General features: G+C 31.5%; 2 protein-coding genes across 2 annotated transcripts; both read left to right on the top strand.

The window, feature by feature from the left end:
- Positions 1-1092: 1092 nt before the first annotated feature.
- Positions 1093-3119, top strand: LOC134243460 (uncharacterized). Its single transcript, XM_062725711.1, has 3 exons — positions 1093-1756; positions 2325-2454; positions 2918-3119. The coding sequence occupies exons 1-3, from the start codon at positions 1498-1500 to the stop codon at positions 3117-3119; spliced, it is 591 nt and encodes a 196-aa protein (XP_062581695.1). The 5' UTR covers positions 1093-1497.
- A 373-nt stretch (positions 3120-3492) lies between these two features.
- Positions 3493-12605, top strand: LOC134243486 (receptor-type tyrosine-protein phosphatase mu-like). The gene is given in 17 exon segments (XM_062725754.1): positions 3493-3741; positions 4482-4569; positions 4833-4909; positions 5056-5092; positions 5306-5403; positions 6144-6263; positions 6361-6509; positions 6665-6800; positions 7148-7297; positions 7382-7466; positions 8081-8084; positions 9019-9085; positions 9400-9531; positions 10418-10549; positions 10819-10967; positions 11248-11383; positions 11506-12605. Coding segments are annotated over 17 exon segments (1698 nt in total). The 5' UTR covers positions 3493-3678; the 3' UTR covers positions 11581-12605.
- Positions 12606-13946: the final 1341 nt, after the last annotated feature.

The raw sequence follows: 13946 nt of genomic DNA, 5'->3' as shown, positions 1-13946 counted from the left end.
ACTAATACATGAGTATCTGCTAATAATAGTTTTCTTGTGATATTACTTATCAATGTTTCCTTCAACTACATGCAGTATGCATGTATACAATAAAAAAATAAAAATTCATTGAAGATTGTACCACAAACTAAATGCAAAATATGAAACATTGAAAGGAAAATAACATTTGTTAAGGCAATGTATTTTTGAAATCCATTTGGAATTATTGAAATTAAATAAAAAGTCTATTAAGAAAGTTATGATATCATGTCAAGTCAAATTTTCTTTTTTCAAGATCACTTCCATGATAGATTCTCGAAATATCAATGGGATATAATTAAGAACTTAACATGTATATTTGTTGATGGTTGTTAATTCTAACGTAATGCTTGAAAAAAATCTAAAACGATTTAAAATGTCCAGTAGGAAAAATAAAAGGAGAGAGTTTCCGAAGAAACTGACGACAAAAAGTTACATGACGTCAAGTGTTCTGTGACTGCTGCTATTTGTATCCCCCAGGTATTATTGGAACCGATAAATATCGGTAAATACTTGAAGTGAACTAGACCAGGTCAGACAAGAAATGATTTGTCACAGGTATAAATAAACATTGAAGGGAATAATCAGCACGGTTCATTTTATCTTTTCTTCGACCAAGGAAGCTTTATACAATGGTACCTTACCCTAAAGTGAAGGCAAACATTTGGAAACTGAATCAAATTTCCATACACGTATTATCGTAGGATTTTCAAAATAATTTCAGAAAACCTTTTTTAAGCATCTTTATGTCTCTCGCGAACGTTTCATCCGATTCGTGATACTGCGTGTGTTTTACTTTCTTTACAGCCATACGGTGTAATGAAACAGCTATTGATATTCCCAACATAATAATTGAAGAAAGCAAATTTTACAACTCCAACGAAAAAAAAACATTTGTATGTTCAGAGGGCTTTATCAGACATGGATCAGAAAATGGAACGTCTGATGCCACAAACAGTTTTCTGTTTTCCTCCGAAGATGGCAAACCATGATGCCAAGGTTGTTTTAATCGGAATTTGTGAAAATATATCTCTACAATGAAGAGAATTTCTCTATTGATAAAACGTACAATGGTCTTTATATTCTATCACTAGTCTGTTATATTTAAGTGCATCCTTTTATATCAATAATTTATATTTGCAAGAAGGAATAGTTTTGCAAGATATAGTACCGTTCACGGTAAAAACCACATGTCCAAACCATACCCTGTCAAGTACAACCACTGTAGATGACATGATTCAAACTCATAAATTCACGATGAGAAGCAAGTGTGCTTCCTCCTATTCTACTTGCCGCCAATTCCTGGACACTCAAAAGTGAAACAATCCTTTAACGTTATAACTGCGAAAATTACTCAAAAATATTTGATTTAGAATTGATTTGATATATAGTGAGGAATCTTGGGTTATGGTGCCAATTTTAATGAGATGTGTGTTGCAGCAATTTACGTCTCTTCATCAGTGATGTTAATGCCGAAGTATGGTAATCCGAAATATTTCAAATAATGGACATCCTTGTCATATGTGCCTTTGTTTTCTTTCCACCGCAATAACGTGCAACGTTTCGGCCATAAAAATTGAAAATATATTGAAGGATGCTACAATTATCTACAAATACAATGAAATAAAAGAATTTAAGTGCAAAGAAGGTTTCATAAACAATGGATCAAATAAGGGGACATGCAAAATTCAAGATAAATTTGAATTTTCATCCGTAAGTGGTGAACCTTTTTGCAAAGGTATGAAGCTTCCTCTATTTTTCAAGACATAATGCACCTTGAATTATTTTTTGATGATAACTTTTTTCTTTAAAAATTGTAGCAAGAATTTTGACTTTTAATAATAGTATTACAAAATTGTGTTGAAATTCATAAAGAGAAAAAAGGATTTATATAAAAGGATTTATGTCAATTGGGAAAAATGAAAGAAGCGTGTAAATTTTCCTGCCTAACAACTAATATCAGATACTGATATAGCTATTAAAAGCAATGCTAGTTCAACAAAAATTATAAAGCTTAAAAACATAAAGAAGGGGACATGCAAAACTCAAGATGGCTTTGAATTTATATAATAAGTTTTTGTTGTTGTTGTTATTGTTGTGTTGTCTTGTGCAGCAACAGGCTCAAAAACTTTCCAATAAAAGTAGAATCTTGCGGGTTATGTCAACAAAAATGCAGAAAGAATCCAATATATTTTTGTTTGGAAATTATACTTTGTCGCAATGTTGTGGGGATAAAATTAAGAGGATCTATTACAAATCTGATGTTACGCTTCTACGAGGGGTACAGAGCATTGCTTTTGATGCAGATTTACAGAGCATTGCTTTTGATGCAGAGAAAGTCGATCATTTTCAAGCAATCATCGGAGCTTTGTCTGGAGGGATACTTGGTGGAATTGGTATATTGGTATTTATTTTTATCGCACTGATACTCCTCAGGTATAGTGTTTTTAAACATTGTTTTAAGGAAATTGTATTTCACTTATAACATATTTACTATTTATTTTAAATATATTTTTCTTTACCTTGCTTAATATAATTTTTTTTATTAATTCGTAAAAACAACCCTTTCTTGGTGAAAATGGTACATTTCTCAATAATTTTAATTTTGGATGTATCGCATCTTTCAATTGGATAAAATGTTTGATTTATATCGCATAATATATGTTGCCTACGTCATAATAACTTACGTCAAAGCAGTATTATTCCGCTTATTTTTACTTATGAACTATGCTCAATTAGAATTAAGGCATTTTAAAGGAAAATTGTTTTATTGACTACAATAAATGAAAAAATTAAATTATATGAAATAAATTTAATAGCTAACAAAGTTATTCTGATAACAATTTATCGCTTATATTATACTAACATGGACTTGATACAAAATATATCATTTACAAAGGAGGAAATCAAAAATAAAAAACGCAGCTAATGCCTGTCCCCCAGACAACGAGCAAATGCTAAGCAACTTGGATAATCAATATGCAGCGGTTGACCCAATAAGGAAGAAAACAGGAATTATAATCACTGACCTAACAACAGGCAAGTCATTTGTAATTCACAGCTTTAAAGTAACATCTTATGGACAAGTCTATTCCTCTTGAAATTTAAAATTCATTGCATCTTATTTTTTACTTTGTAAAAAATCACTCAATAGGTTTCCATCAAATAATAAACACAGATATGAAAATTAATAGCTAGTTTTGTAAGCTTTCAAAGGAATAAATGTGTCGTCTTCTTTTTAGCATAAAAGAGGTAAATTCAAAATATGGTCGTCTATTATTTTACTACCGGATTTATACTACTTCTTCGTGTATTAACCTACAAGTACAATTAAAAAAATCATAGTAAGACTGCAATGCAATCACAAATATCCCTATCCCTCAAAGTTGGTCTCCATTTGCTTGGCAGGTGACAAAAAATTGCCTTCGAAATATGTATTTTATATACATATAGCTCATTTAATGATTTTATTTTATCATTTTATACAATATTTAATATAAATGGAATTATTTGAATTTTTCTGTAGAGATAAACGACGGATCACAAACATATGAAAACGTGAGCGCAACAAATAAAGATAATTTGAATACACCAGATCAGAATGTTTATTATGAGTTTTTACCAGCTTCAAAGCCTTCGGAAACTGCCATCAAATTATCAATGTTCAAGGACCACGTGGAGAACAGAAAGAGAGAAAACAATTTCTTCAGCAATCAATTTAAGGTAATTTTCTATTATTGACAAACCATTCAATTTTACAGTAATGTTAACGTTAATTCCTTCTTTTGATTTCTGGTAGATTAAATAAAGGCAATAATAAATTCTTAACGATTGCCTGTGCAAAATATTGACAACACTATTCTTCGCTTTATGATTTATCCTTTAAAAAGTCTTCCGGATTTTACATGTAGTCTTCTTTTCAATATTGCAAAAAATAGACCATTTTCGCTTTGAATGTAACTGAAGAAGGTCCAATCAAGATACTAAATTATTATTGATTACTTTTTTATTGTTCACACAAAGTATATAACGGAAGTATGTAGGTGCCAGGACGAAAAAAAATAATTTACTAAAGAAAATGATAAGGCGGCGGCCCAAAAAAAGAACTGGTGGCTGCCAATAATTTCTGGTGGCCTTTAGATCTTTATTTTGCAGACATATAAAGCTAGAGGGCGGCAGCCGATTATTGATTATTGATGGCATCTGACAGATAATTATTTGACGACCACTACATTTTTTCGTTACCTTGCACCTGCTGAAGTATTTCTTAAAATTATTCATAGATATGAACTTTGAAGATTGATTTTTTTTTTACTTTACTTCGATGGGATCGAGAGAGAGATTAAGATTTAACCAGATAAAGAGAGAGAGAGAGAGAGAGAGAGAGAGAGAGAGAGAGATTAACCACATCACCTGCCACTTCTTTTTTAAAGAAAGCCTAACAGCAGTATTTTTCACTTCAGAAATTTTATAATGGTCTTCAGTTTCCGGCCACGGCTGCTGTAGCTTCTGGCAATAAGTCGAAAAACAAATATAAGCACGTCTATCCATGTAAGATTTCATCCTGATTTATCTTTGTGATATGTATTCTCTTCCTTAAATGATAAAGAAACTTTTTAAGTGATAAAAAACATTTCATGAAGTATTCTCCTCCTTTACTAATAAAGAAACATTTTAAGTGATATAAATATATTTTAATACTTGGTCAGTACTAGTATTGTTTTGCTGCGACTATCTTGCTTTTCATTATTTTTATGAAAATGTTTAGAATGATTAACATTTTTTCAATTTTATTTTTTTAATGATATAAATAGACGATGAAACACGTGTAAAGCTAAACATAGAAAATGATCCTGGAAAATCAGATTTCATCAATGCATCCTTTATACACGTATGTATCCTATTACAGGTCTATTTCAAATTAAAATCATACAATTGTGTAAATAATCACTAGTATCTTTTTTCATAGCGAAACCTCTTCGGAGTCATTTCTTGTAATTAATTTCTTAATAAATTTTAACATTGATCTGATCGTAGGGATATGGAAAAGTAAAGGCATATATTGCGGCACAAGGTATAAAATGCAATCTATGACATATAAAATAATGATAATTTATAAAATATAAATCTGTATAGCTTTTATTTTAAAAGTAATTGTTTCTTATAAAATAATTAGCTATATGAGTAATTCATTTTACTAAAAAACCTTTTCAGTGCGTAATAATGTGTAACTACTGTTGGGAACTTTAATTGCAATATCACAGTGTTCTACTGTTTTCTATCTAAGGGCCTTTGGTAGATACTATTGACGACTTCTGGTCATTGGTATGGAATGAAAATTGTGGGAAAATTGTGATGCTTACAAACTTAAAGGAGAATGACAAGGTGATATGAAGCTTTGAAAATGAACAGAACAGTCTGTTAACGAATGTTTTTTCCCTAACAATGTTTCGAGGAATCATTATTTTTTCCACAGGTCTTTAATTCCTCTAAATCAACAGACAAATTTGAATGAACATTATAGAGATGTATAGACCTTTTCATATAGTTTACCCAAGATTGCCAATGAAATAATCATAGAATAAATAATTAAAATTCCACTCTCTAGTCACATATTCATATTTATATGGAAACTAAATTGCCGCAAAAATGTCATTCCTAAATTGCGTATAGTTTTTTAGATATGCTGAGATCAATTTCGAAAGAAAATATTTCAAAATTTATATATTTTTCATGCATTTATAAGAATGATCCTTAAATTTGTATTTTTTGTTTAGATTGATATATGCTTCCACATAACTTTCAAAGAGTTATCACAGAGAAAACGAATAGAAATGGAAATGGAAATATTAAGGACACATTTCATTCAATATGGGTATTAAAAACTCATTGAACTCTCTCAAGTCAATCAGAAATTGGATAAAAGTTTGGCAAAATTGATAGATAGATAAATAGATCCTTCTAAATAAAAACGATCTTCATGTTTAGAATTTGGCCCACTAAAATTCAACTGCATCTACCACATACATACATGGATTACTTCAAGACATCAAACCGTTGGAGTACAGTAACAACCAAAGCTTCTGGCTATTGAATAGTATCATTCATTGTAAATGTTCTTTCAGATAAAATGCATCCAATACTGGCCTGAGAAAGGCCTTATGAAGAAAGGAGAATTAATCATAGAAGTTGTAGATACTGAAGAGTTTGCAGACTTCATAATTCGAACATTTTGCATTAAAAAGGTAATAATGTATTTCAATTTTTATTTAATTTCTTAGCGACTTATCGTATTTACAGTAATTATATCTTGAGATAATTAACATCTGTTTCAATTACCAGGAAAGTGGACAGAGAATCATCCGACATTTCCACTTTACGGCATGGCCAGATAAAGGAGTTCCTCTCTACGCCTCATCTCTAGTTCATTTTCACTCAAAAGTGAAAAGTACTATCGCTCAGGGCAAAGGGCCTATGGTTGTGCATTGCAGGTTTTCTTTTCATTGTTACTTTTTGTAATGTTCTCTATTTTGCTGCTGTGTTTTACACTTGAGGAATCCTATTTTAATATATATATATATATATATATATATATATATATATATATATATATATATATATATATATATATATATATAAAATTTAGTGCTGGCATTGGGAGAACGGGTACCTTTATTGCGTTAGATGTCCTGATTCAGCAGGCCAAGGAATCGGGCTTTATAGACGTGTTTAGATGTGTGGAAACATTGAGACGACAACGCGTCAATATGGTGCAAACTCTGGTACGTGTGTTGAAATACCCTATAAGCAGAAATCTTAGCGAGAATTTAATTTTGGCATTATTATCGAGGGTAGTGGGATCGCTTAAATTGAATATCGCTAAAAATTAATTGAATTTTATTTATAATGGCTTCTTTAGTGAGCTTTTTAAAATCGCTAAAATCACTTCTCGCTTAAAATTTAAAAAAAAAAACATTTATACGAACAAAGCGCTAAATTTGCGTCTCGGTAAAATTTTCACTTATACGGTAGCTTAAAAATTTTTATTTTCTCGCTCTTTATACATGTAGTGATAAATATTTTGTATCTTGTAGTAGTGATTTAAATGCTGCTATATTTTCTTTAAAAGGAGCAGTATATATTTCTTCACGATGCCCTTGTTGAAGCATTAATGTGTACATCAACTGTTCCTTCAACGTCCGAATTTTCTCAGATTTATCAAAATCTGATGAAAGTAGACCCAAAAAGTGGCAAAAGACATATTGACCAATATTATGAGGTAAAGCGCTCTCGAATTGTTTCAGAAAGCTGCTTCGTTTCATAGAGGTACATTGGTGACAAAATGTGTATACTAATTTTGTAGAACCTGTGTACTGGTTGTGCTGAAATCCCTCAAGCTGCCTACGACTTTGCTAAGAAACAAGAAAACAGAAGAAAGAACAGATACAGCAATATTTTACCAAGTATTTTTAAATTTGAATAAGCTTTATTTAAATTTTAAGATCAAATGGACTTTCTTTATAAGAGATTACTTATCAATTATTTCTAGGTCAGAACCTGCACAAGCAGATATATGCATGCTTATTATAATTTTTTCTATAAAAAATATTACGAATAAACATTTTTTTTCTACAAACATTCCCTACCATGAAATAGTTTTTGTGCCGTCTGTCCATGGTGAAATGGTCATCAAACTATTCCCCCGCAGCATTATGTTTCCCTCGCTTTTTATCTCGGAAACCTATAGTTTTAACCGGATTGTGTCATTAGATTATGCCGTATAAAAAGTACAGAAAGTTTAGTCAGCATCGGTATAATAAACCACATAATTACTAACTATTAGTACAATAGCAAGTTTATCGTCACACTCGACAACAGATTTGGCTGTCTTGGGGGGCGATAAACTTGCTGTTGTCCTCATAGTCAGTAAATTGGTGTATAATGTACATGTAAGTAGTTAGGTAGGTACATGTAGGTGCCATTGTATATATGTAAGACGATTCCATATTTGTTTTTATATAACTGTTGGACAATTTTAAAGACCTGCTTGAATGAAGAAAAGTCAAGTTTATTCAGCTTTTCAAAGAAAATAGGAGAATGCACACATTTCGTATTGGAATGGCATTTGAAATTTCTTTTTAGTAACCAGTTAACAAGATAGGATTGCAGATGTTAAAGCTCTAAATTCGCAAGGTGCTTATTCTTTCGTTTTGGGTTCTAATCTTATAGAGGAACGTGCAGATTGATCTTCAGATGATACCATGTAAAAAAGATCCCGTTTCGCAGTAGGTGTTGACAAGGAAAAAGATCCCTTACTGCTCAATCGCAGTAGGTGTTGCCTAAATTTGCAGCCCTCACCGCAAGAGGTTACGTCTCAGTATGGGTGTATAATTTTCTAGAGGTACATTTAAACAATAAATAAACAATGAAAAGAGATTGTCTGCGATATCCTCCTGACATACAATGTTATTTATTATGTATACAGTCTTGCTTAAGTTATAGACCATAATCTGCGTCTGATGTCTAGTTAATATGGGCGGTCAAACTGATTGACAATCAATCTAAAGCTGATTGTTTATAGTAACATACGATTTCGGTGTGAATTTCGCTGTGAATTTACAGGTACTGAAACCTGTTATTTTTTAAATTTATCCGAGAATGATTTTGAAAATATACATACATAATAATATAGTTTTTATAGTTGAATCGTTGGATCGTTGGAATAAAACCATGCAAAATCGCGTGTTAAAAAAATTGCAGATAAAGGTTCTAATTTGTCTCTATTTTATATCGTGATCAACATTTCTATTTAGGATTAAAGATGTGATACATACTTTTAAAAGAATTACCTTTACATATGTCAAACAATTCTTTGATAATTGTTTTGCTCATTAATTGAGGTTTATTCATTTTATGTTTATTGTAACATATCTTCAGAAGACAATCTATGTTATGTTAAACTTTTATGAAAATTATGTACAGATATAACTATCAAAAAAGTTAGGACATGCCACAGATTTGGGATGAAAGATACAAGCCCATCTATATCAACGCCGTTTTCCTGCCAGTAAGCCAAGTATTTTTGTCCTATTACGTCTAAACATTTTTAGTGTGTTTTCCCCCAATTATAAACAATACGAATATGAACACAAAACAATATGAACATAAGTCAGAAAAATGAGGACCCCTTAAAAAGATATTAGAATTCCTCACATTGTTAATCATTTTTAGTCTTTTTAAACAATGTATCTTTTTACTTAATGTACCTTGTGAAAGTTACCAATAACGCTTCACGAAATGTTTATATTTAAACAATTATCTTTGTTTATTTTATGTACCTGTAAGTGTGTAAATTACCAGTATTTTTAATGTATATTTCAGGCCTACAAAAACAGGCACTCGTTCATAGTGACACAGATACCTCTCAGAGAGACCGTTGTTGACTTTTGGAGGCTAGTTTACCAGCAACGTGTTTCTACAATCGTTCTCCTCGGTGAAGTAGTAAGAAAATGTGTCAAATTTGGAACAGGTTTTCAATTATGTATTTTATATATAACGTATTAGAAATACAATTTTTTGAAAAATGAAATCAATTTTTTTTTTTATAAAATTGAGGTTTTAATTTTTAACGGTAGGAAAATCCCGAACACTGTTTGACTTTAATTTGAACTTCTGTGCACACAGTTGCCCGCGTGCCGCAGTGGTTATAGCGTCTGCTCTAAGAGTCGCGAAGTAAGGAGTTGATCCTTACGTCGCGGGTTCAAATCCCACTGTGGGACGTTGAGACCGGGTCCTTCGGATGAGACCGTATAAACCAAGAGCCCGTGTCGCAGTAGGTGTTGGCACAAAAAAGATTCCTCCTTGCTCAATGGTCCCGAGTGCTGAGTATAGGACAGAATTTGCAGCTATCCACCGGCAAGTGGTTGCGTCTCTATATGAGTGAAACATTTTCGAGAGGACGTTAAACAACATAAAATCAATCAATCGTCGCATACATTAAGCATATCATGTATGGTCAAGATTCGTTGATAGTTTCACACTAAGTTACACATTGAGGTTTCAAAAAATCTTATTAAATAAAGAAAAACGAAATTAATATATAAAGAAAAACATAAAACGAAATTAATATATAAAGAAAAACGAAATTATTAAATAAAGAAAAACGAGTTGTTTAAAGTTTCAAAGTGAATATAAGATTTTCAATTTTTTCTCGATTTTGTTTTAAAATTCGACAGTTAATTGAATATCTATTTAAGTTTTTCAAAACAAGAAATTAGAAACTTATTACATTAACGGAGAGACGTTGTTACATGTTTTAAATTTATCATTATTTAGTTGTCAATTTTATCATCATTCTTTTATTATTAATTCATAGAAAATAAGGATAACTTTATTGTAGAATATTGGAAAATATTGGCCAGAAGGCACTGATAGTATTCAGTATGGACCTTTTAGAGTAACCAAGGAAACTTCAACACAAGAAGATGAAAATTACAGTGTTATTACCCTTATCTTCAGTGCAGAGGAACGGGTAAAATCATTACGTTTGATGTATATGGAATACATTTCTAAATATTAAGAAGCAATTTCGCCTACATTTAGACTTTATTTTATTAAAAACTTGTTTTATTTTTCTTAAAATCATCCATTGATTACAAACGGTTTCTGCGAAAGATTTTTTTTAAATTATATATGTATTTTAATTGTATTTTTTTTAATTCGTTTTATCGTTTTCTTTTGTATTTAAAACTAACAAACAATTTTTACACAACCTTACTTATATAAACTATTATTTATTAGGAAGAAAGGATGATCACAGTATTTAAATGCAAGTTCTGGAGAGATTCCGAGACAATTCCGCCGTCCATTTCACCAATTTTAAAGTTGATAAATGATGTAGAAATGCATCATAATAAGAACAACACAGGACCTATTATTGTTCAGTGCCTGTAAGATTTGTGACCTTTTACAATAAAATTATGTTTTAATATTTAACATTCGATATATAACTTAAACAGCTTAGAAAACCTTTACAGATTTTACTGAATATCTTCCTAAGCGGGGTTAAAATTGATTTCTCACGTGATCTTTTAAAGAGGAATTGCTGATGAATTTGTAAATTTAGGTTGTTTTAAAAGTATAAATAAGTGGATGTTTTTCTGTGCTCTAAGTGTTCAGTAGTTTCAAAGAAAATATTACACGAAAAAATTATTGATTTTTTTTTTATAGAAATGGGGCTGAGAAAAGCGGTTTGTTTTGTGTTTTGCAAGTCGTGTTGGAAAGAATGAAAATAGAACAAGATGTAGCTATCCACCAAGTTGTTCAGCACATGCGAAGCGTGAGACCGAGCATAATTTCAAATATGGTACTGTATCAATTTCTTGAAGTTCGTCGGTGTATAATACTGAACATACATCATTTTTTAAACTAATAAATGTCATTGTGTTTCTACATGTATATTTTTCACTACAACCTTTGCATTTTCAGGAACAGTTCAAGTTTTGTTATGATGCTGTTATGGAATTCATGAAACAGTATGACGCCTATTCCAACTTCCAATGAGATGTACTAATCTTTTCTAAGAAGTGAAATATAACATTATTTATTGCTGTTTGATGATAATTTATGTCAGCATTATAATTATAAGCTTCCGAATAATCTTTTTATATATTTAAGAAGATAAAAGAGAATTTATGCAACTTTATAATCGCAATGGTTTAAATGCTGCAGTATTTCATATACTGAACTAAAATTTTTATCATTTGGATTATTTATTCTTCCTTATATTTATATTTTTGGTATGTACTGTCATTCATTAACAGAAAATTTCTCTTCCTGATATAATAGAATTATAGAGAGAGTACAGTGAAGTTTGTATGCATGTGTATTCAGTGAAAAGCAAGACCTGGTTTTTATTTTTTGAAACAAACAATTATCTTTGAGTGTGCACAAGATGTGAGATTTTTCTGTCAAAAAAAAAAAGAAAACACAATTTAAAGAATTTGTTGGGGGATACTACAATTATTTCCAGTCTTTTATATAACATAATGTATGACTTTCTTATAATTTTTTGTCTTGTTTATCTTTTATTTATTACATTCAGAAATGAAATGTATCTTAGGAGATAGTCAAACTATATATGGAATGCTATAAAAACATTTATGGTTGAATATTGAAGATCTAATCCATTTTCCAATTCTATATTTCACGTTTAACAGCTTACATCACCACTTCCAGTCAGGACCTCCACTTGAACGCACTACCCATGCCAATGACACATGACCAAACTCTTGCGCACAAACTTTTACACAAAACACACATTCAGACTCATTAGATAACATCAATCTCAAATAAATAAATTGCTGAAAAGAAATTACTGTCCAAAATATTGCTAGAAAATATTTACAATCTACACTCTCAGATATAGATAACTCACAATCAATTACATTCACAAGAAACAAGTTTTACATTTCAAAGTCCTTAAAACGTTGCGCTAATTACCTAACATGGGTTGACATTCTCAGTTACAGAGTTACTGTATTAGATGACGGGACATAGTCACTATTGTAAGTAGACTCAAGACTCTCTTCGCTAGAATTGTCTGGAATACCTTCCGGTTCCTGATATTTTTAACGAATGCAGTATTTCGCCTCATTGAAACTCCCTCCGCCGATTTTAAGACACAACTGTTTCCTTTTTGTGTACAAGTTTATATGACTCAGTATGATACGGCGTGTTCATTTTATCCTTGACAGCGTTCTTCAAGAGGGCCGAATCTCCTGACCCTATATCGCAATCCACTGCAATACGTTTCTCGTCGATATAAAGCTTGTTATTGTATTTGAAATTCACATCCTTATCACGCACTCCATCATCATAAACATTTTCTTGTAGGTTTACTTGCGAGAGCTTGGTTCTCAGTATACGACGGAACATAAATTCTGCAGGTGGTACTCCTGTCGTATTATGAAGTGTCGTTCTGTATGCAAATATATGTTTGTGGACATCTGTCTTCCAATTCTTAGACTCTGCTGCGCTATTCGAATTCTTTTCAACGATCTGTTCTACCACCCCGTTTGCTGACGGATGTAACGGTGTAACTGCTCGGTGCTTGATACAGTTATCTGTCAAATAATCCTTAAACAACTTTAATCTGATTAGGGGTCCATTGTCTGAAATTATTGGTAATGAAAGTCCACATCCAGTGTATTAATCATGTTATCCTTTGTAATACCAGTATCCTTGGTAATATCAATCTCATAGTATCGGCTGTAATAGTCAACAACGGCTAATACATATTGTCCAAATCTTAACGGTCCAAAAATGTCAATTACCAATTCTTGTCATGGTAATTCTGGCAAGGGTGTAGGACTAATTGGTTCTGGTTTCGGAAATGCAATGGTAACCTGACATCCACGACACGATTTTACATACGTCCCTACTTCCTTATCCATCCAAGGCCACTAAACCTCGTATTTGCTGTTTTGTACCAACATTTCATTAATGACCCTGGTGTACACACTGTACATACTGTACACACTGCTTCCTCAGATTTATCGGAATCACTATTTTGGATCCACGTAACACCACGTTTCCAATACAAGAAAGTTTATATCCGAGTAGGTAATAATTAACACATGATTTATCCCACTTTCCCTCTTTGACAAATTTCCGAATTCTAACAAGTTTTTCATTCCTCCTTGAATCTTTTTCTACTTGGCGAGTGGACAATTACTGAGGGGTGGCATCCCTTGCAATAATTTCACATATTAATCAGTGTCTCTTGAATTACTGTTTTATACAGGTGTCTTGTCCTCCAAATGTGATAATGCATCTGCAATATTCTGATGTCCAGGTGAGTAACATATTTTGAAGTTTTAAGCCATAAGTTTTAATAGCCATCGTTCAATTCTTGCATTAGGTCTGCA

Source organism: Saccostrea cucullata, unplaced genomic scaffold (assembly GCF_032062105.1).
Source record: "Saccostrea cucullata isolate Sc308-1 unplaced genomic scaffold, CSIRO_AGI_Scuc_v1 ctg503, whole genome shotgun sequence".
In the NCBI taxonomy this organism is placed as follows: domain Eukaryota; kingdom Metazoa; phylum Mollusca; class Bivalvia; order Ostreida; family Ostreidae; genus Saccostrea; species Saccostrea cuccullata.
The sequence above is the reverse complement of the archived record's forward strand: the minus strand, read 5'-3'. Positions and strand labels throughout refer to the sequence as shown.

Coding starts and splice junctions, on each gene's coding strand:
- LOC134243460 (XM_062725711.1), top strand. CDS start 1,498: ATGGTAATCCGAAATATTTCAAATAATGGACATCCTTGTCATATGTGC. Junction 1,757..2,324: donor TGGTGAACCTTTTTGCAAAG/GTATGAAGCTTC, acceptor CTTTTGATGCAG/ATTTACAGAGCATTGCTTTT. Junction 2,455..2,917: donor ATCGCACTGATACTCCTCAG/GTATAGTGTTTT, acceptor TCATTTACAAAG/GAGGAAATCAAAAATAAAAA.